Raw genomic sequence first — 19,765 nt, 5'->3', positions numbered from 1 at the left:
ACATACCCGCAACATACACACATGCAGCCGACCAGGTGCATGTGCAGGTCTCAATATATATAAATATATTTTTATATCACGAATGGGCATGTGTTAGTGGTGCCGCATGTCTCTTTGTATGTACGTGTTGCAGGGGTCACTTTCTCAAAGAGCTATGACGAATTCATGGTCAATGCGCCACGGTAGTTCTCGCTGCGCTTAACATGGCCATGAAAGCAAGAGAGAACTGGGATCCGACGAACAAAGACCCACGCAAGATGGAAAGCAGAAGTCCGGCTTTCTCTGCGCCCTGTCTTTAAATGACATACCATCTTGCACACGAAAGAGCCTCGGCTGAGAGCTCGTCCGGCACTGAAGGAGCAAAGGCACTTACGCCGGGGCATTTGTCTCTTCAGAGAAGAGCTGTTTTTGCTAGGAATTTTTCGTGATGCGTCTTCGTGAAACTTTGGATTCACAACAGAGATACAGAAACACGCAGGGAACGAAAGTCCAGGCGCAACTGACGTAACCCCTATTTCTGGGTGTGCTTCCTGAGGCCTCTTTCCCTCACAAAAGTCCTCCTCTCTACATCCTCGTGGTCCTCTATATTTGCAGGTACATGCATGAAAAGGAATGTGCTCATATAGACATATCTGCATCCATAAAAAACGCACATGGACATACATACAGTTACATGTATGTATCTTTCGTAGCGGCAGGCGCGTTTTCAGTGCATACGCCTTGTGTCTCGGTGAGGATAAGAAATAGGTGAGAAAGACTTTGTTCTTTGTGCACGCCTAAGAGAGAAACCAAATCCGAAATGGAGGTGGCATTTTTCGATTTTTGACACTGTTACTTTGCTTTGAGGTGTACCTACACTTGAGCAGAACACCCGCTAGTTCTGGGCTTCCTGCGTGCGTGGATCTGAACTGTTTCCACACGGCGGAATCCCGACCGTTTTCTCTTTTCTTGGCCCTTTTCGGTTGTTTTTTTCCTCTCTCGACAGCCCCTTGCACTCCTCGACGCGGTTTTGTCCATGTTTCCCGTTTCCCCGGTCCCTTTCGCAGCAGAAACGTGAAAGTCTCGTGGCTGGACGAGCAGGGGAACAGCAGCGCAGTCTCCACCCGCCCGCACCTGTATATATACACATATAGCGCGTGTGCAACTTTCTGTCCTCTCTCGCGGCCGCACTCTCTTTTCTTTTCCGGGTCTGGCCACTCTGTCTCTCAGCTTCTTTTCCGTACCTGCCTGCTTTCTGTGGCCCAGTGTTTCTGTTTTTCTTCTGCGTGACTGTCGATCGGGTGCTCGCGTTTTCTTCCACCACCGCTGGGTACTGCAGCTCCAGCCCGTCCCTCCCTCCTTTTGCTCGTGTTCTGTTTCGCGGCGCGTGTCTGAGTATCCCGAGTGCGAGCGAGCGTCCCTTTCCTTTGCTTTCGCTTCCGCGTTTCGGTGTCTCTCTACCTCTTTCCACTGCTTTTTTCTCGCGCCTCTCCGTGCGGTAAGTCGTTGAGCTCGACGGGGTCCTGGCAGAGGCAGAGAAAGGCGGGGAAAGCGAGTTCTCTGCGCGGGAGATCTGCGCGCGCAAGACGTGTGTCTTCTTGGTGCTCTTGCTTCCGCGGAAATGCATCTTTGAAATGCGAGAGAACAATCCCAAATGTTCGGTACAAAGGGGGAGAAGAGAAGAGGGGTCTGTCGCGTCGGGGGGTTGAAAGCGTGGAGAAACCTCCGCGACACGAACATTGCGGCTTTGTTCGTCCTTTCCAAAAATAAAAGAACCGTTCGCCCTCTTTCTCCCCAGAGATTTTTTTTCGTCCGACAGCCCCTCGTCTCTTTCGAATTTCTGGTAGTGAACCTCTCTCATGCCTCGTCTCAAGGATGGCAAGTGGTGCATGTTCAGAGGTCTTTGTTCAAGCCGCCAGAAAGAACGGGGCAACGGTGTTCAGAAGCCTTCATTCACGCCTCGTCTCTTCTTGTCTCTAGACATAAAGAGAGAAGAAACGAAAAAATCAGAGGCGAACTTACGGCAGACATCTAGCCATATGTAATGATAGATGATAGCACTGCGCAGATTATCCACGGTGTCTGTTTACGGTCGTCACATTTCGAGTGTTCCTCGACTTCTCCGGAGCAAGAGCCCGGAAATGGAAATGAACATTGGATAGTGCGTTTCCACTGGAAGCTTGCGTTTGGTCTACGCATGTGCCTGTCGCTGACTGAGTGCATGTGACGGATTTTTTTATGTTTTTGTGTCGAGTTCCTCGTGGGGTGGTGCGTTCCCGAGTTTTCAAAGGTTGTCAACACCGTAGATGCAAAGATTCTTCGGCCTCACTCGCGAGCATTTCTCACCTTTTTCCACTTCCCCAGTGTCCACGCGAATCTCAAAGTGAAGTGTTTCTCTCCCGTCTCCCCCTCCCTTGATTCCATTCTTTTTGTCTCTCTGTCATCCCTTTATTTGTTTGTATGCCTCCCCCCTCTGTCTCTGTGGTCTGAACAGGTTTCTCTGGCTGGTCTCCTCGCGCTTTTTCTTCTACGTGGGTCTCCCGGCTGTCTCTGGACTGTCCCCTCCTCCTCCCCACTGCCCCTCCTCCCCCGCCCCCCCAGCGACCCCCACCGCCACACCCTCTCGTTTTTCTTGTCTCCAAAGAACGAGCAAGATGGCGCCTCTGCGTGTGTGCGCGTTCTTGCCTCTCGTCTGTTTCGCTTTTCTGTCTCTGGCGGCGGGAGCGAAGATCCGCATCGACCCGATGACCCACGACGTTGCGCTGGTCACTCAGCAGAACTGGGACGGGAAGGTCCAGAAGTTCCGAGCTCATCAGGTCTTCGCCGTTCTGTTTTACAAGGACGGCTGCTCAGAGTGTCAATCTCTTCTCGACGGAGAATTCAACACGCTCGCGAAGAAGATGAAGGGGATGGTGGGCGTCCTCGCGGTCGACTGCGGCGAGAGCGCGAAGCTGTGCACAGACCAGAATGTCTCCTCGTACCCAACCATTCTCATTTTCCCGCCTCTCCCGTTGCCGCCGTACAAATTCGAGGTGAGAAGAAACGCGAAGAAACGACCTTCTGCGAAATGTCGATCTTCGCGAGGCCTGTGCCCCCGAGTCGATCTCAACACGCAAGTCTTCACGTCTTCCGCGGTGGTTGGACCGCGCTTGGCCGCGCATTTGGCACGTTTCCTTCACTTTCAGACAAGGACGCATCGGGGTACAGACGCGGAGCCCATCGAGCTTCCCGACGAGACGTCTTTCTCCGAAACTGCCTGTCTTCTCGCCGGCAGTGGGGCCTCCAAGGACCTGAGAGGAGAGGACTCACGAAAACCGGATGTCTACTTCGACAATCGTGGCTTTCTGTGATCTGGCCAGCCTGTATGTGTGGAGGGGAGTGGGGGCGGGGGACGCTTCGTTACATGGCTTCGCAAGAGAAACGCGTCATTGACGGTTTCCTGTTGTGCCTCGTGTTGATGGCAAAGAAAATCGACCTACCAGATGTCAGGGTTATGTATATGCGTACCACCCTGTCGCGGGGAAGCTTTTCAGAGGAAGCATCGTGTCAAAAAGCGTCTGAAACTCCCGCGAAGGCCCTCGCGATGCCTTTTCTGAGAGGGGAAGCACGAAACAAGCCGTAGCGACGGGGGAGTGTTGTGCAAACGATAAGAATCAAAAGTCGTCAGCCATGTAACAGTGGAAAGAACAGTGTGCAGTCTGCGCGAGCGCCGCGTTTTCAGCCGATCCTCTGAGATACCGTCAACGCAGAACAGCTGTGTCCTTACACCTGAATGGCGCTTCCTGGTGTGTGCTGCGTTGCCTGCGCCTCCCTCCAGAGGGCTCTATGAGGATCTGCGTCCCCCAGATGTTTACACCGATCAGATGACCGAAGCGAGATGTTGCGATTTTTTTCAGGGAACACCTAACTACGCGTCTTTGTCGAAGGCAGTGGGCCCTCTTATTCCCTCCAGCGTCATTATCCCGACGGACATGAAGGATTTTGAGAAGGCGATGGCCACTCACGTCCAGGTCCCGAAAGTGCTCGTTTTCTCCGATAAGCCGAAAGCATCGGTTCTTCTCAAGGCTCTCAGCACTGCCTTCAAGGTCGGTGGAGAGGGCTGTGGAGGAAAACGGAAAACAGCCGGGGTTTCAGAAAGGAGTGCCGGGGTGTCTGTACACTCGAAAACGACGGGATACGGGAAGAGCGGCGAAAAGAAGAAAAGAACGAGGACAGCATACAAACACGCGAAGATGACATGTTTCAAGCAAAAAAGAGAATCACAGCACAAGAGAAAGTGCAGTAAAGACCGGGCACAAGAAGCAGCGTTTCCCTCTCTAAGTTTCTACACGCTTTCGTCTGCATGTTGTCTCCCCTGTGTCCCGTTTATCCACTCTCCTCTCATGTGTCTGCTGTGTCAGCTTTCCCGCAGTCGTCGAACCTGTCTCTTTCGCTGAGGCCGGTCTCCTCGTATGTCTCCTCCTTCTCGGTTTCGCATGGTGCATGCATTTGACTCTTCCTTGTATCTCTGCAGGACAAGCTGCACTTGGTTATGATCAATGCCGAGAAGCTCCCCGAAGTCGTGAAGAAGTACCGCGTCACCAAGTTCCCGCACATCGTCGTGACCCGGAAGGACAAGAAGGACGAAGCCTACAAAGGCGAGTTCAACTTCCAGGTGCTCTTCGACTGGCTTAACGTTTTCTCGGAGACCTTCGTCCTCGGGGGCGGCTTCTCGGACCACACGCCGAAGGCAGAGCCCTCTCCGGAAACGCAGCCGTGGTAAACGCAAAAGTCGTGACAAGACGAAGACCGGAGCGAGGAGAACAGGAGGCGAGCGAACAAGACAGAGCGCTGAGGAGACGAAATAGATACCGCGAGGGGGAGGGAAGTGGAGGCGGACGTCGTGGGCGCGAGAGGAAAAAAAACGCGAAGAAGTCCGGTGCTTCACCTGCGACTATTGTGGTAGGCAGATCTTTCATGGTTCCCGATGTGTGCTGGGGTTTGTGTTCAGGAAATTCCAAGTTATTCCAGAGTTGACGAAGAGGTCGAACGTCGATCTGTGCTTCAAGAAGAGTCTCAAGGCGCTCTGTGTGATTTACTTGAAGCAAGGCCGCGAGTTGACGGCCGAGGAAACGGACATGCTCGAGGCGCTCAAGTACCAATATGACAGCGGCAAAGGGCCTGACTTCCGATTCATGTTCATGGACGTCGACACCGAAACTGGCTTCCGTGACTTGTTCGCCATGGAGTCCTACCCCTCCGTCGTCGTCTTCAACCCCCACCTCAAAACGCGCTTCACCAAACTCGACGCAGACGAGGTAAACTGCAGTGTGCCTTCTGCGCTCCACAGATCTGCAGAGATAAATCTGTGTATAGACACGTGTCTATGTGTTTGTGTGTATCGAGATGTACAAGATCGTGTATAGATAACCTTTCCATATATATATATACATATATAAATTTATCTCTGTTTTTATATGTCCGGGTATAAGAATGTGCTTTTTGGAGGCAATCGTGAAATTGTATGACGCTGTCTTTCTTCCCTCTTGAATGGAGACGTAGATTTCCAGACCGGTGTATCTTTTGCGGTGGGGGGCCTGGCGAAAAAGTGCATGTGTGCATTCGCGGGGTTTACTCGCGTATGTGTGTGTAAGTAGCCGAGAGGGTCGTGTCGCCGTCAGAGGCGTTGAGCACCCGTAGATAGGCATTTGCATGCATGTCCAGTTTGTGCATGTTGTTGGTGAACCCGCGAGGAAAAGTCGATGGTTGCGCAGTGCGGTCCTTGTTGCGAAAAGTCAGGGGAAATTGGGAGCAAAAGGAAGAAGCCTCGAACGCGAGTCCGCGAGAATGCAGAGAGTCGTGGCTTGTGGAGAGGCAAGGCATTCGTTCGGATACACACGCATCTTCCCGTTCTTTCCCCATTTGTCGTGTTTTCTCCAGCATCTCTCCAAGGAAAGCATCGCGAGCCTCCTGGACAAAATCTCTTCTGGTGAGCTTCTCAGAGATGCTTTTTGACTCGGCTTTTTCGCGCGAATGAGGTGGAAGCTCATGACTGATGGGGCGTGAGGCAGACGTTGAGATACACGGAGACTAAAATCAGTAGTGACAACGAGGTCCAGCAAACACAGGTTGAGTTGTGCATATTGAGACGCAGAAAGGAAGTGTCGAATCTGTGCCACGGTGTGAAGCTGGCTAGCGGATACATGCATATCTCGGTCCAATTTCTCGTGTGAGTGAGAGTCCGCCCTATAGACACTGCTGGGTTGTTTTCTGTCTTCCAGGAAACGCCCGCTTCAAGGTTGTGCCATCGAGCAAGATGCCGTCGTTTGTGGACCGCAAGGAAGAAACAGAGAAGAAGGAGAAGGCAGACAAGAAGGACGAACTGTAAATGGTTTCTTCGTCTGGAAATCGAAGGGCGTTGATGGGAATTTTCTGTTTATTTTGTCTTCCCATAAATTCTATTTTCGACGGAACCTGACTATCGAACGGCCTGTCCTGAATGAACTCTTGAACTTGTCTCACCGACCTACTAGCCGCCTGATCATTACATCTACCGGATCTCTGTGTGGAAGTTCCCTTTCCTGTCTCTCCCCGTCGTACGTTTCTCCGATATAGAGTGGTAAAACTGAGACACTCTCTACACGCACGGGTGAAGGCGTCCCCGCGCATGGGCATGTAATGCTCTGTCTGAAGATTCTGTCGCCTCTTGAAGAAGCGACCATCAAGGCTACAAAGCGAGCAAGCTCGTGAGCAGCTCTGCATGCATCTGCTGAGCTCCGGTCTTCTTAAACGCAGTGGTCGGTGTTATTTTTCTCCAAGGAGCGAAGTGGTCTCGTCCTCTCGTGTCTTTCGGTGCCTGCATGCACTTCTTGCTCACTTTCGCTGCTTCCCTCCCCCGTCAGAGAGGCAAAATGCCATCCACTTACTTTCGAGTAGCGCACCCTCTCGTCTATATGCACATCTGTGACAGAACCTAACGAGGGGAAGCTGCGTAATCGCACAAGCCTGGCAAAGGCGTGGGCGGGCACGAAATGGCCTCTCCCATTATCTCAACACATGAGCTGACACGGGAAACTCCCTTTGTTGAATCACCCATTTTCTCCGCCAGCACGCTACGTGTGTCCGGCCGCAGACACAAAAACTGACAGGAGCTACATTGTTGCCTTTGTACGCAGCATGTGCCTCTGGGAAGTAGATCACTTGTCACTCGAGGGACCTCGCGGTCTGAGAAATGACTTTCAACAGGGCAGCGATCAGGCGCTGAGGAAAAGCGTTTTCACACCGTATCTCAGTCCTGTAAAACGCAGCCGTTGTCGGTTGCCGTTTGTGGCACTCAACGTCCATGCATAAAACAGCTTTTCTGGGGCACCAGCTGGCCTGTTTCTGAGGAGTACGCACTCGGAGTCGTCGTGCGGTCTCTCGTGCAAAAACGGAAAGCAGCTCTTGGTTTGCAGTGACTGAGTGGAAGATTTGATACACAGGGCTACTTCCGTCTTCGTTGCAGGTGGATGCCTGCCTCCAAGAGGCGCTAGAGGTCTTCAGCAGAGGTTTTTGTGTCCGTGTCCCTGCGGATAAGGTCCTGGAAGCGGTTCACGCAGAGTATTCCAGTCTCTATGATCATCTGCGACTACACTAAGCTCCACCTATTTCTCTGTCGCGGGAGCGCACTGCAAGCTACAAAGGTAAAAACCGCGAACAGGAATTACATTCCTTTGGTGAACAGCCGCAGAAGTCAAGAAATCAGCTAACACACACAACAATCGGGGTCACAAAGCGTCCAGCGGTTGTTGTAAGACTCATCCAAGTGGAGAACCGCCGTCACAACCAAGCGGTACGTGGAGAATGCTGATCGGAGTGCCAACACAGAGGATCGCCGAGAAACAGACACGTCAGGTAGTCGGAAAATTCAGGAGTGAAACCAACCTGCAAAAGCACACATAGTGTCCACCTCAGTGTGTGTCTGGGGCGACAGGCGACCTCTCGCAGCTCCCAAAAAGCCACCTGGATCCAGCAGAAACCGGAAAGGAGGCTCGAGTTACCTTCCAACAAACAGAGAAAAAGCACGAGAACTAACTGGACATTCGCCCACTATCTCACGCCCTGTCAAGTCGCGAAAGTATGCGCTAACGTTTGGCCGCATCGCGGTACAAAGAATGTCGCATGTTCTTTGTAACACAGCGTCTGTATTTCGGTGGGTGTGTCGTCCTGCGTCGCTGTGCTCTAGGCTGCGTGATAAGGCTATACGTGGAACGGATAAGCGTGCATTTGACATTTCTGTGACGGCCCAAGTCTGATATGTTGTTTGTCGGGCTTGTTGGAGTTCTTGGACCGGAAAAGGTAGGACTACCTGGACATCCACCGAGCTGTCGTCAGGGAGAAACCATGGAAGGCGCTGCGGCTGCGCTACGAAGGGAAGAATCGGATCGCAAAGATTCGTAGGAAAGCGGCATGACGTGCACCACAGTACAGTTATTCATCCAAAAAGCATCTTCCCAGATAAACTCCGCGTAGTGTGTGAAGTAATGAAGTTCCTCAGTTTGCTCGCGTGATCACTTTGCCGTCACATCACTCGAGCGAACTGAAGACAACAGTAGTCTACCAAAAAAAAGGTTCTTGAGCTCATCCAAGTTCCCCTCTTCGTCGAGAACTGCAATGGTAAAACAAAATTCGGTTTTCTGAGGTGACGTGAACATTCTTTTGAACAACCTTTCTTCAAATGTGTACCCGTCCCTGGCATTTCTAGTCATACGTCGCTTCCATCGCCGACCTCCAGCTTGAAAAGAAAACGCTAACGGTTGACTCCTGGACCTCTGAGGCACCAAAGTCAATCACAACATGCCGTGAAAAAACAGTTGCATCCCCTCATTCACACAGACGCTACTAAGAAAGGCAACCTTTCACAAGGTGTCGCCATGGGAAATGGATCGTAACACAAGTAACACAACAATGACCAGCACAAACGAAACTACCGACACACTGCCCTCTGTCATTGACGAATTGCCCTGAGTCTCTAAGTTGTACCGCAGAAACCAAGCACCATGTTGGTGCCTGCTTCGTGCAACTGTGTCACGTGGTTAGTGGAGGAAACTTGAATTCCAAATCGCACAAAAAATGTCATCCAGTCGCCTGCCTTCGCCGCAAGACAAACGGAGCCGGTGATCTCGCTCCATGTTGTCTCCAAGTCTGCTTTCTTGAGAAGAATGTTTCTGCTCCAGCAAAAACTTTCACACGCAACTCTTTTGACGAGCCTCGAAGCGAAAGATTGCAGCAGCCTACTCCAGCGGCTCCAAAGAGAAATCCGGCTTCCGTTTCGTTTGGCAGACTTCCTCTGTGTCAGTATTGAAGACGAAGAGAGAAGCGAGAACGATAATTGGCGAGAGAGCCAGAGCGAGCTTTAAGACGGTAAAGATCATGCCAAAGCAGTCGAACACGCTCGCAGGGTCCTCCATTGTGGCGAAGGCGTATTTGCCGTTGGCTGCTGCGTCCCTAGAACTGCTGAAAAAATAGGGGACCTCTTCAGTCCTCGAAAAGAGTCTACGAAAACGAAAGAAGACTCCCAAGAAAAACGGCTTTCGATTTGGCTCACAACGAGTGCGTACGACGAATGCCGCTGGCGACACCCCCGCGGGCAGACGACGTGACAGACAAGGAAGTGACGTGACCGAAAGGAGCAGGACGACGCCAACGAAAAAGTAAGGACGGGAAAGGCGGCTTTGTGACGCGAAGCTAAACACTCAGACGACGTGGCGATCTTTCTTCTGCTTGATTTCCTGCGCAAAGAGCAGAAGCGCGAGCAGAAGGACTTATAGGTGGGCGGCAAAGCCGGCCACCCAGGGAGACACTTGCGAAGTGGCCCAGAAGGAGTGACTCTGTTACGACCGCGAGCCAGAAGGGTTGGGGAAGAGACGCGGCTTGTGGACTGCTACAAAAAAATGGAGAGGAAGGAGTCAGGCGCTTGTGTCTGGTTTGTGGGATGAGGAAGAGACGACCTGAAGAGGGAAGTCTCGCTGTTGCCGGCGTTTCCAAATGCAAATTCAGCGCCGTGCATCGCGGGTGCCCAGTTACAGGCAGCACGCGTTCTGGGCGCACTAGCATGTACCGCAAGTTGGATGGGAGCGTCGCATCTGGCGTGAAAGGCAAAACTATCCGTCGATCGTATGTGGGAACTCCTTCTAAAGCATTACCCTCGCAGACACAATCGAACTTGCACCCCGTCTACGCAGTGAAGGTCCTCGTTCCGACCCGGACTGTCTTAGCGGTTACTGTAGGCAGAAGGACTAGACAAACGCATCCCCACTAAAAAACCTGCGTATCTTTGACTTCGCAGGTAGGAATTAACTTTTTTTCTCGTGCTAAGCGGCTGCCAGTGACAAGCCGGTCGAAACCCAATGGAGGAACTCATATAGCACCCACACAGATGTACGGGTAAAACGAAGTAGGGAATGTAAATGCTCGCCGTGCTCACAAACAATCCCTGCGAGTCTCAGCGTGGTGCTCTTTCTACATGAACCGTGTATGTTGCGAGGAACTCGACACAGCATTCCATCCTTGGTGACTGTGTTCATGGTTCGCTGATTTGGGATCCGAAACTTCCAAAAAAGACGACTGTCGGCCTTTAAACATGATGTACAATATTGACGATTCGCTTTTCAGGTGAACGTGTGTTCTTGCCAGTGAGCTCTGATCTGAAATGATTCTTCAAAGGGAGATGCTCGCATTGCCACAGGAGGAACTGTTCGTGAACCTTTCCTCATACACCTCACTGACAGATCGCCGTGTTTGCGCTTTGCCAAGCTGAAGCAGCATACTGAATCCGAACACTTCAGCTGCCCTGTACAGTCCATCGGGGTGGTGGTGATACGAAATGTTCATTCAAAAGTGCAACAAGATTTCCTGGGCTCCGGTCCTGTCTCAGCGTGCAGAGGGTTGAATTTGAAAATTCGAAATCAGCATGTAGAACGCAAGCACTACACATAATGCTGCCCGTCAATTTCAAATCATTGGCAGGTGATCGACTGGATAAACAGTTTCCCAGAAAAAACAAATCTTTGTGTCCTTACGCAGGAACGTCAAAGAAAGGTCTCTGACAAAGAAACCCGAAATCGCGATTAACGCCACAACGCCTTTGCGGGTAGAGCGAGTGATTCAGAAAAACCTCGAATGTCCTTTTCTCGCGTGTAAATGGCGACAGACGGAAAATATCCCGGCTTCGAATCATGCACGGCAGTTCCCTTATGTAACGTTGGAACCAGTCGATTATTTGCCGAAGGGACACAAAATACAACATTACACGACGCAAAGCAAATTGCTGGAGAATCTCCAGCTCCTATATCCGGTTTGTCTACAACGAAGACAGGCGCCTCTGTGGCACCGCACTTGCCATGACCAGCGCAGAAGCCTCAAAATCGGAGCAAAGTAGAGGCTATCGGAAGGGGAACTGAAAAGGTGCTACACACACTACATAGCCTGCTACGTGCGCCCGCTGTGGACGGTGTTCTCTCCTACCGAGAGCCAGCGGGAGTTTGTCCAAATGCCGCATTTGCTTCATTCTCGTGACGTGATGAGACGGAAAAAAACATCACACATGAGCGGACACATGTTGTTCAAACTGTCTCAATCCTGCGATGGCAGGCTTGCGCAGAAGATACCTTTTCAAATGCGAGCCGTCGTGTTCGCCTGCCTCTGAGCGCCACACCCTTTCATCAGACTTGATCAGATGCCGTTAACTACAGTGCTTAGGAAAGACATGCGTTTGCGTTGTTCGTGCCACGACAGGAAAGTGCTTCTATCCATGTTGGTTGAAGAGTTCAGCTGCGACTTCGCATATTTCTTTGGGTTGCAAGCTGTTTTGTTGGGCCAGTCTTTAAGTAATTCCTCTTCAGCAGAAGACAACCAGGTAACCTGCCAGAGGTAAAAACCGTTTCTTAGGCCGCCTTCGGCGCCAGCAAAATCAACACTCCTCAGCCAGCGAGCCGCGCTCGTCTGATGTTAAAGCCAACGTGCTTGCCATTTGGGTGGACAATTATAGAGAAGACTTGGTACAGCCAGAGTTTTTCGCTGGCAATTGTCGTGCTTGTGACGTGGCGACGTAGTAAAGGACGACGCCGCCCACGCAGACAGTGGCTGAAACCGTTTTTACCGGGTTCAAACACTGTGATTCCTGAAACGTGTCCGAAACACATGTGACTCAACACCGCTGGGGCTAACGTATGCGCTTGTTGCTTCCCTACCACCTTGTCTCTTTCCCGTCCGCCCCTGCTCTCGACACTCGAGTTGCTGCAGACAGCCACAAGCTGCGACAGCACACGTTTCACTGGACAAGAGCTATTTGCAGAAATCTGCATGGTGCGTACACTACCAAGTTTTGTGCGGGTCCTTCCACGTTGTCTTACCTGGAGGTGACAGAAGAAAACGTGACCCAGCAAAAACACGGACGCTGTCTTCACACCTTTCAGCACCCCCGATGTCACCGCGCCTACACAGTGGATCAAGGCGGACCACAAACACCAGAGCAACATTCTCTGAACTGAGCAGCTGCCTGAAGTGTGTGGGAGATAGCATGTTGCCTACTCACAGCAAACTCTTCGAGGGTTTCCTTGCCCCGACTCTCAGCGAGCTTCAAACTGAGGAATTGCATTTTTGAGTTGAAGACGGACGGCCTTCTTGCGTGCTAGTCTGTATGTGGCTTCGACTCCGAGTATGTCTGCACGCCGATTCCCGGCCCCTGGTGGACCTGCGTTGCAGTCCGCACGCAAGGCGCAGCGACTTACCGAGATGCTTGACGATGTACCATAGAGTGGACGAGTGAATCGCGCCACTGCAAAACAGGCCGAAGAGAATCGCAGCGATGCGGAGTGGACTGCCTCCTCGCTCTCGCACACGGTGGACAACAAGATTTTGGAAATTCGGAAGTGTCCAGATGCAAGACCAGACGAGCATCAAAGACGAGCAAATAACTCTGCAAGCCACAAACACGCGACGGCAGAACGTCCTGGAAACTCCACGCGGGACTCGGTGGTACAGTTTCGCTCCTACGTTGAAGGACCAGCGAGGCAGAAGCGCACATACCATGGATGTCACTGTTTACGGGATGCTGACCAGCAGGTGGCTTGTTTCCGACACGCGGTTCGCTGTGGTGGCGTGTATAGGCGACTGCGTTATCACCGCTACGACAGAGATACGGGGGAGGAGGCAACTACGTGGTGTCTTTTAAAGTTCTGTAGTGAGATACGGCAGACAACGCCCCCAAACAGCATTCTCGCCCTCAAAATGTGATTGTTGACTGAGAGTCTCCTTCCTCCCGCACAGCCTGAGTCAACCGAGAGAAAGCAAAGGTGGGCGTATAAAAACGCACCCCATCATGAACACTAGGGCAGGACCGCTGACAGGATCTCTGGAGCTCGTCATGTACTTCTCGTTTACGACGAACGTCAGACCTTGCTGAAAAAAGGCGCAGGGGAACAGTGGGTGACTGCCCGTCTGTGACAGCTTTTTGAAGAGTGGATTCGTTTTCCACGCCAACAAACAGCTCAGATACAAACGCTTCTGCACTCAGAGGCCTACTCAGATTTTTGCGACGTCTGCGAGGCTCCTTTCGCACGCAAAAAACAGAGTGCAGACAGGTGCCTTCCCGAGACAGCCGCGCACGACATTCCTGATGTTCTGAAAACGAAGCGTCTTGCCCGAAATTGTGGGGGAGAATTAGAAGTTCCTCTCAAAGAGCGGATATCTACACAGACACTGAATAACGCAACGAAATCCGACGTACAGACCCGAGAAGTGGATAACATCACCTTAGATCGACCTTGTCGCCCGTATGTCCATTCATCAAGATTTTCATGTTCAGTAATCCTGATTTCGTGGGGAAGCACGACTTGTCTCCTCGGCATTGTCTTGTATCTTGAATCACAAGCTGGTGCAGCGTTCGCGGAGTCCCGGGTCGCATAAAGTGTCATCTCCCCTCTAGTCTCCTACCAGAATTGCAGAAAGGAACGTGATGGTAACCCCCAGAAACTCTTCATTTTGCCACGCGAAGGTGAGATCTGCAGCCTGTGTACAAACAGCGGACACGTGCATGCAGACAGTTCACGACGCAATAGACAAGCAACATCGGGCCTTGGCAACGACCGACAGAAGGTCTCTTTTCCGAAGGTACGGCGGCTTGAACACAAACCACGTTGACTCTGTCCCCCTCTGTTCAAAACGAAGTGAGAAATACGTTTGCAGTGCGTCGCCCGTGAGGCAAAGGACTCGCCGTGTCCACACCAAAAAGGCGACCTGAACAAGAGAGGTACGTCGACGAACTGCATGCAGTACGTGAGCGTGAGGGGTGAGTCATAAGTCAGTGTGGTTCGCTCCATCTGCTTCTGCGGTCGAAAACGTGACGAAATCTCGAAGAAGAGTCGCATTTCTCGCGTCTCCGCTTGTGTTCTCTCCTTTCGCAGAAACGCTTCTCGGGCAGAATCGAAATCCTGCGTGGACTATCGAAGGAAACAACGTGCTGCAACGCTGGTCTAAGTCTCTGACAGACCTTTTACCTACAACTGTACGTAACGTAACAAGCCTCCAGGCAGAGAACTTGATCTTCTGTTTCAAGTCCCCGTGGTCGACAGAGGCAGCGAATAGCGCAAGGAGGCACCCCCGCAACCACTACGCAGATTCATCGCTCGCTGTTTTCGAGGGCCTTCCGACGGTAAGGTTTTCACCATACTTAGGCTGGGTGAATGCGAGTGTCCGTGGAGCATGCTGAAGCACCTCTTTCAGTCTATTTCTTGGAATAGTACCGCGACGCACCTTCATGCTGATGCCGCCACAAATGAGCATAAGACTCATCCACTGAAGCGAAGAAAACTTGCTGCACGCAAATAAGGCACACATGCAGGAGGCTTCTTGGAGGGGAACACCCAAGAAAGGCTACCTTAGCCAGCATCGGCTCTCCACCAATCTGTTCAGACGCCCTTCCCAGTCGTCTCTTTCCCCCTTTCCGCCAGTCAGGCCTCCGGCGCGCTAGACTTGTTCGAAACGTGCAGCCTCCTGGGTTCGTCTTGCGAAAGTGATCCAAGAGATTCTCTTTTTGACAGGAAGCGGCAACTCATTCCCTTGATAAGGCCTCTTCGGGGACAGTTGGCACATGTCTGGCTAGCTACGGTACAAGAAATTCACGGAGACAGCTTTCCTCACGGCAGCACACCTTGTGCAAGCAGAAACCGGATCTAAGTGGCGTGTGTGTCTTCTAGATAACTGTGAAATGCCTGTCTTTGACCGAGAGTAACAAGGGATCATCAGCGGGTGTCAACCCTCTGGCTACACGAAGTCGAAAGACGAGAAGTTTCTGTCGCACCGGCGAAGGACACAAGCCGAAATGACAGCTGTCCAGACAATCGAGGAACTGCTGACGAGGACGTAGGCTCCGGAGCCGCACAGGACTAGGCCCGCTGAAGAAAAACAGGCGACGCAGATCGGGTGCATGCACAACATCTGTGGAGGTATTTTTGAGCAAACGCAGCACGTTTGCTGAAAGAACTGTCGCCAGTTGACCCGGAAGAGATCCAGAAAGACTACGCCAATCCTCGCGGCTCCGTAGAGCCTGAAAGCCTCGCACTTTTTCGTCAGCTTCCTGATCTCACGCGTGGCGAAAGAGCAGAGTAGCTTCTCGCCAAGGAAATGATAGGATCGCGGGCAGTTCAGAAACGGACTCAGGACACCCGCTCTGACAGGCTCATGCAGCGGCCAAAAGGAGTTCACCGTGAGGCGACGAGCGACTCACGTCTTTCACAAGGTAGAGAAGAACTGTCGGAGAGACCACTGATCTAAAACGTCTAGGAGACCGCGCCATCGATATACGTTCTCTCTCTCAGAAAATCTGAAAACGCGGAGAAAGAAGCCCACCTTTTTCTGCCACTTGATGAAGAAGGTCAATGCCAGCAACAAAGAAAGCTTTTCGCCACGTTCGACGACTGCAGCACACACATTGAAGAGGAGCACACGGAGAAACGATCAAAAAGATCCGATAAATGCACGTGGGGGAAACTTGAAGCGAAGAAAAATTAAAGTCTTTTGGGGAGTTGCGAATCTCGAAGCAAACCCACCGATTGACGCACAAATGCCAGTAATGTTTTTCCCTTCTAAGACCGCTGGTCACATCTAGAAGTGCACAGCTCTGTGGATCGCCCATGTAGGTCCTTCGGATCCCCCGGCTCTTTCTCAAGGCCTGAAGTAACAATACGTTTGCGCAAACGCCATGTTCCGCGCCTCCTTGACAGCGTGTGTCTGAGTGCGAGACGTCAAAAACGCGTGGGTTTTGAGGGAAGCTTCTGGGGGAGCTTTGGGGTTCTTTTCAGTCTCGTTATCGTCTCACTTGAGGTGAAGTTCTCGCATCCGCAGAAGAGGCATTCTGCAAGGTTTCTCGCTCCGATGCGTCGGCCTCTGAGTACTTGAGTCGTTCACAGTGAAGACTACGGAGAGCATGCCGAGAAAATGGGGAATCAGGTATATGCACGTGCTGGTCTGCAGCCGGAGAAAAAAGCACAAACATGGGTGGAGCAGGTTATTCCATTCTGCAGCTGGTGGACAGGTGAGCACAGCAGAGAACAAGGAGACTGCACATATCTCTCACCTGTGTCCGGATGGGTGGCTGCGAGTGTATGTACACAGTACAAAAGAGGCAGTGGAAGCAAGCTTCGTAGAACCCCGTCTTGGGAGGACTGCTCTAACTAGAAAGTGAACCGTAAGAAGTGCACAGGATGCTTCCGAAGTTCTACGCGTGCACTGAACCAACACTGCCGACTACTGCACCTTCCAAGTCAACATGAGTACCGCTAGGACATTGAATTCCAACACTTTTATCTGCGGGCTGGTGGTGCGCAGCAATCATCGAGATCTTGCCTGTCTGCGTCTCAAAATCGCTGGAGTCACATTCAGTATCCTCGCTACAGTTAAAGAGCACAAAGTTGAACTGTGCAAATACCGCTGAGTTGTGGTTCTCTCGCAAGCGACTGAGATTACGAAGGGATGGGTTCCGATTCCTGAGTCTTCCCCTGGAACTAGCTGGATCCCTGCACGACAGTTCCATCAGTGCGCTGCCCATTAACGTGGGCCACCTGACAAGGATTTCCCTGTCTTTGAACCGGCACCATACATCCACCGTTAACACGGTACTGCACCGAGAAGGAGTAGAACGTGTCTTGGTCTTTCTGAGAGCAAGAACTTCTTGCAGCACCTCCGGTGGAGAAAGCCCTAGGGGGAGAGTCTTACCGCGGCAGCGCCTTCGAACTTCAGAGCGTCGACCTGAAAATGGGAATTGCGAAGTCTCACAGAAGAATCCAAGAGATGGAACGTTACGTGGCTTATCATCCAGACTGCTTCGACAACTTGCAGATGTACGAGTGTAGACGGTTCCGAGAAGACCTTACATAAGGAATCTCTGCATTTCCTCAAAGGAATACAGTTTACTGGTTTCCACTTGCCGCCTCTGGAGTCATGAGTTGCGGCCGCATCACCACGGGGGGTTTCAAAGCATGGATCTCTGAAATCCTAGATTAACAGGCGATGCTGTCGACACACGAAGTCCGCCGACGTTCGATGGAGAGACTTTCAGCACCGAAAGAGGGCAAACGACGATGCAAGTCGGGACAGGGCCCCCCACCCACAGACGCAGGTGGTGTCTAAGCAAAGGATGCAACATGGCTTTCTCAAGGCGTTCCTTGACCCTGAGTATGGACTGCCGCTTAGAGGTAGACATGCAGACACGCTCGCGCCAGCCGAAAGACCAGGTGTCCAAAATGGCAAGATGTGTGCTGTCTTTCAGACCGAAACTTTCAAAAGCTGCGTCTTTTTGAGCTAATGCCTTGTTTGCCGTAGAGTGGACGATGACTAGACTTCAGAGTCAGGAAAACTGAAGATATCGAACGGCAGCTGAAACAGCTCACGCTTCTGGAATGCATATACCTAGACACAGGAGCTGTCTCCCACGACTGAGAGGCGCGCTATCAGTCCCTCCACTGAAACAGAAGGCGCAGAGCAAACCGGGGCCGCTTGAGTCTGTTTTCCTCGGCGACACGCCAGCGTTGCTTCATGCAAGTCCACGTTCCTCACCTCACCTCACTCGAAGACACCTAACTCGAAGTCTTAGGGTCCTCTTTTCTGGCGAGCGGTCGGATCTAAGAAGGGAAGTGACTCTGCTTTCGGTCAAAGAACTTCAAGTCTCACCAATAGAGGCTGGATGCAGTAGGCAACGAGGAAGAGCGCGACGCATCCCGCGAGTTTGAGATTCACAGTCTTTCTTCCATCGTCCGAGCACAGCAGATCCTGGAATTCGGCGCTGTCCCCCAGACATATCGAAGACGCATCGTGCTTGTCCTCGAAGCCACTAACGCTTGACTCTCTGAACGACGAATGCGGTGTTCCGCTACGGTCCGCCTGCCTCGAATACCCGTCGCCGCAGGCCTTCGTCCCGCTCTCATCGCGCCGCGTCGTTCCACTGGCGTCGCAGAAAGACAGACGTTGGTGCGCTGTGGTGTGTAGGACACGGCGGGTGCGATCCTTCGGCATTGCGGAAAAGTTGGAAAAACGAAGCGTTACTTTAACTGTCCAGACGATCTCTGTTCATGCAATGCTTCCCCCCACGGCAAGAGTACTGTTCACACTCGTGTCTGAGGACTTTTCTCTCGCTGTTATCTAGACAAAGAGACCTTTAAGATTTAAAGCGGAAAGTCGAACTCATAGTTTACATAGACTCGGAAAAAGGTGTAAACGAATCTGTCTCAGAGGTGCGTCCTCCCAGTACGAGGGCACTGATCAGATTCGCATCTAAGAAGTCGCTTCGCAGCTCGGGAAACACAAGCTCGCTCTCAGGGGAACTAGAAAAACCCGGCGCCCTCTGCCAGATGTTTCTGGACGTGACACTGAGAACGCGCGAGCAGCAGAGAGGGCCGGCGCGGGCAACAACGCAAGTGGTGACTCAAAGGAGGATAGATGGACCTAGACACGGTAGAGGCGTCTGGACAGCAAAGTGAAGGGAATTCCGTTGAAAGTTTTGTCTTCAGGAGCTGGTTCGCCGCGAAAACGAACGAGGAAATGACAAACAACCTAGAAGGTTCCAGAGTCCCACGTAAAAGTCCAAAATCGGCGGTGGAGAAACAAACGCTGCCGGTCGTTACAGTAATAAAATTCGTGGGTTGAGACCGAATTGGACGGGAGACACTCGAATGTTTAGAAAAGGAAGCCGTAGCACGTAGAGATACGAAAGAACTCCCGACACACAGGTGGAGAGGCACCTCCAGATACTCGAGAAACCTCCCCTACTACGGCCGTTCCTGCTAGAAGACGCCTGGTGCGCTTGCTATCTTCATTCCATTCTGTCGCGTATCCTGTTTCGCTTGAATTCTACGCAAATCGGAGAGACCCTTCAATGGCAGTTAGATTGCTTAAGTTCCATTTCGGAGCCAGTCGCTCACTGTTGATGGAGTACAGATGCGAGAGGGGGACAAAGACAACCGGGACAGTCGCGTGAAGAACCAGGACTATCACATACCTTGCACAAGCATTTGGATATGTGGTTCTTTGTTTATGCCCCTAAAAGACACAAAACAAAGGAGGCGCGGTGGACGAATAGTAGAGAAGCGAGTTTGGGAGGGGAAAAAAACACAGGAGCTACCGCAGTCGCGACGTGTGTAAGCGCGTGTCCCTGTGGCTCTCCAGCGAAGAGGGAAACAAATGCTCCGTAGTGGATCCACAAATCCACGCCTTTCCCTCCAAACAAATGGTCCGCCATATGTGAAGAAGCAAACCGAAGAAAATGGGTAAAGCA

At 51.9% G+C, this 19,765-nt stretch overlaps 3 protein-coding genes across 3 annotated transcripts; 1 reads left to right on the top strand and 2 right to left on the bottom strand.

The window, feature by feature from the left end:
* The first annotated feature begins 1,173 nt into the window (after positions 1-1,173).
* On the top strand, positions 1,174-6,662 carry TGME49_209950 (thioredoxin, putative). Its single transcript, XM_018779488.1, has 7 exons — positions 1,174-1,822; positions 2,474-3,011; positions 3,876-4,064; positions 4,493-4,737; positions 4,970-5,276; positions 5,899-5,947; positions 6,240-6,662. The coding sequence occupies exons 2-7, from the start codon at positions 2,634-2,636 to the stop codon at positions 6,344-6,346; spliced, it is 1,275 nt and encodes a 424-aa protein (XP_018638417.1). The 5' UTR covers positions 1,174-1,822; positions 2,474-2,633; the 3' UTR covers positions 6,347-6,662.
* Positions 6,663-9,230: 2,568 nt separating this feature from the next.
* Positions 9,231-9,407, bottom strand: TGME49_209945 (hypothetical protein; the record flags this gene model as incomplete). Its single annotated transcript, XM_018779487.1, has 1 exon — positions 9,231-9,407. One exon carries the CDS (start codon positions 9,405-9,407, stop codon positions 9,231-9,233), a length of 177 nt encoding a protein of 58 aa, XP_018638418.1.
* A 2,321-nt stretch (positions 9,408-11,728) lies between these two features.
* On the bottom strand, positions 11,729-18,507 carry TGME49_209940 (transporter/permease protein; the record flags this gene model as incomplete). The annotated part of the gene is made up of 11 exons (XM_002369702.1): positions 11,729-12,118; positions 12,351-12,433; positions 12,729-12,916; positions 13,313-13,398; positions 13,933-14,007; positions 14,752-14,812; positions 15,299-15,392; positions 15,847-15,914; positions 16,316-16,464; positions 17,212-17,244; positions 18,166-18,507. The coding sequence occupies 11 exons, from the start codon at positions 18,505-18,507 to the stop codon at positions 11,981-11,983; spliced, it is 1,317 nt and encodes a 438-aa protein (XP_002369743.1). The 3' UTR covers positions 11,729-11,980.
* Positions 18,508-19,765: the final 1,258 nt, after the last annotated feature.

Source organism: Toxoplasma gondii, chromosome Ib (assembly GCF_000006565.2).
Source record: "Toxoplasma gondii ME49 chromosome Ib, whole genome shotgun sequence".
Classification (NCBI taxonomy): domain Eukaryota; phylum Apicomplexa; class Conoidasida; order Eucoccidiorida; family Sarcocystidae; genus Toxoplasma; species Toxoplasma gondii.
This window is presented reverse-complemented; position numbering and strand designations above follow the sequence as displayed.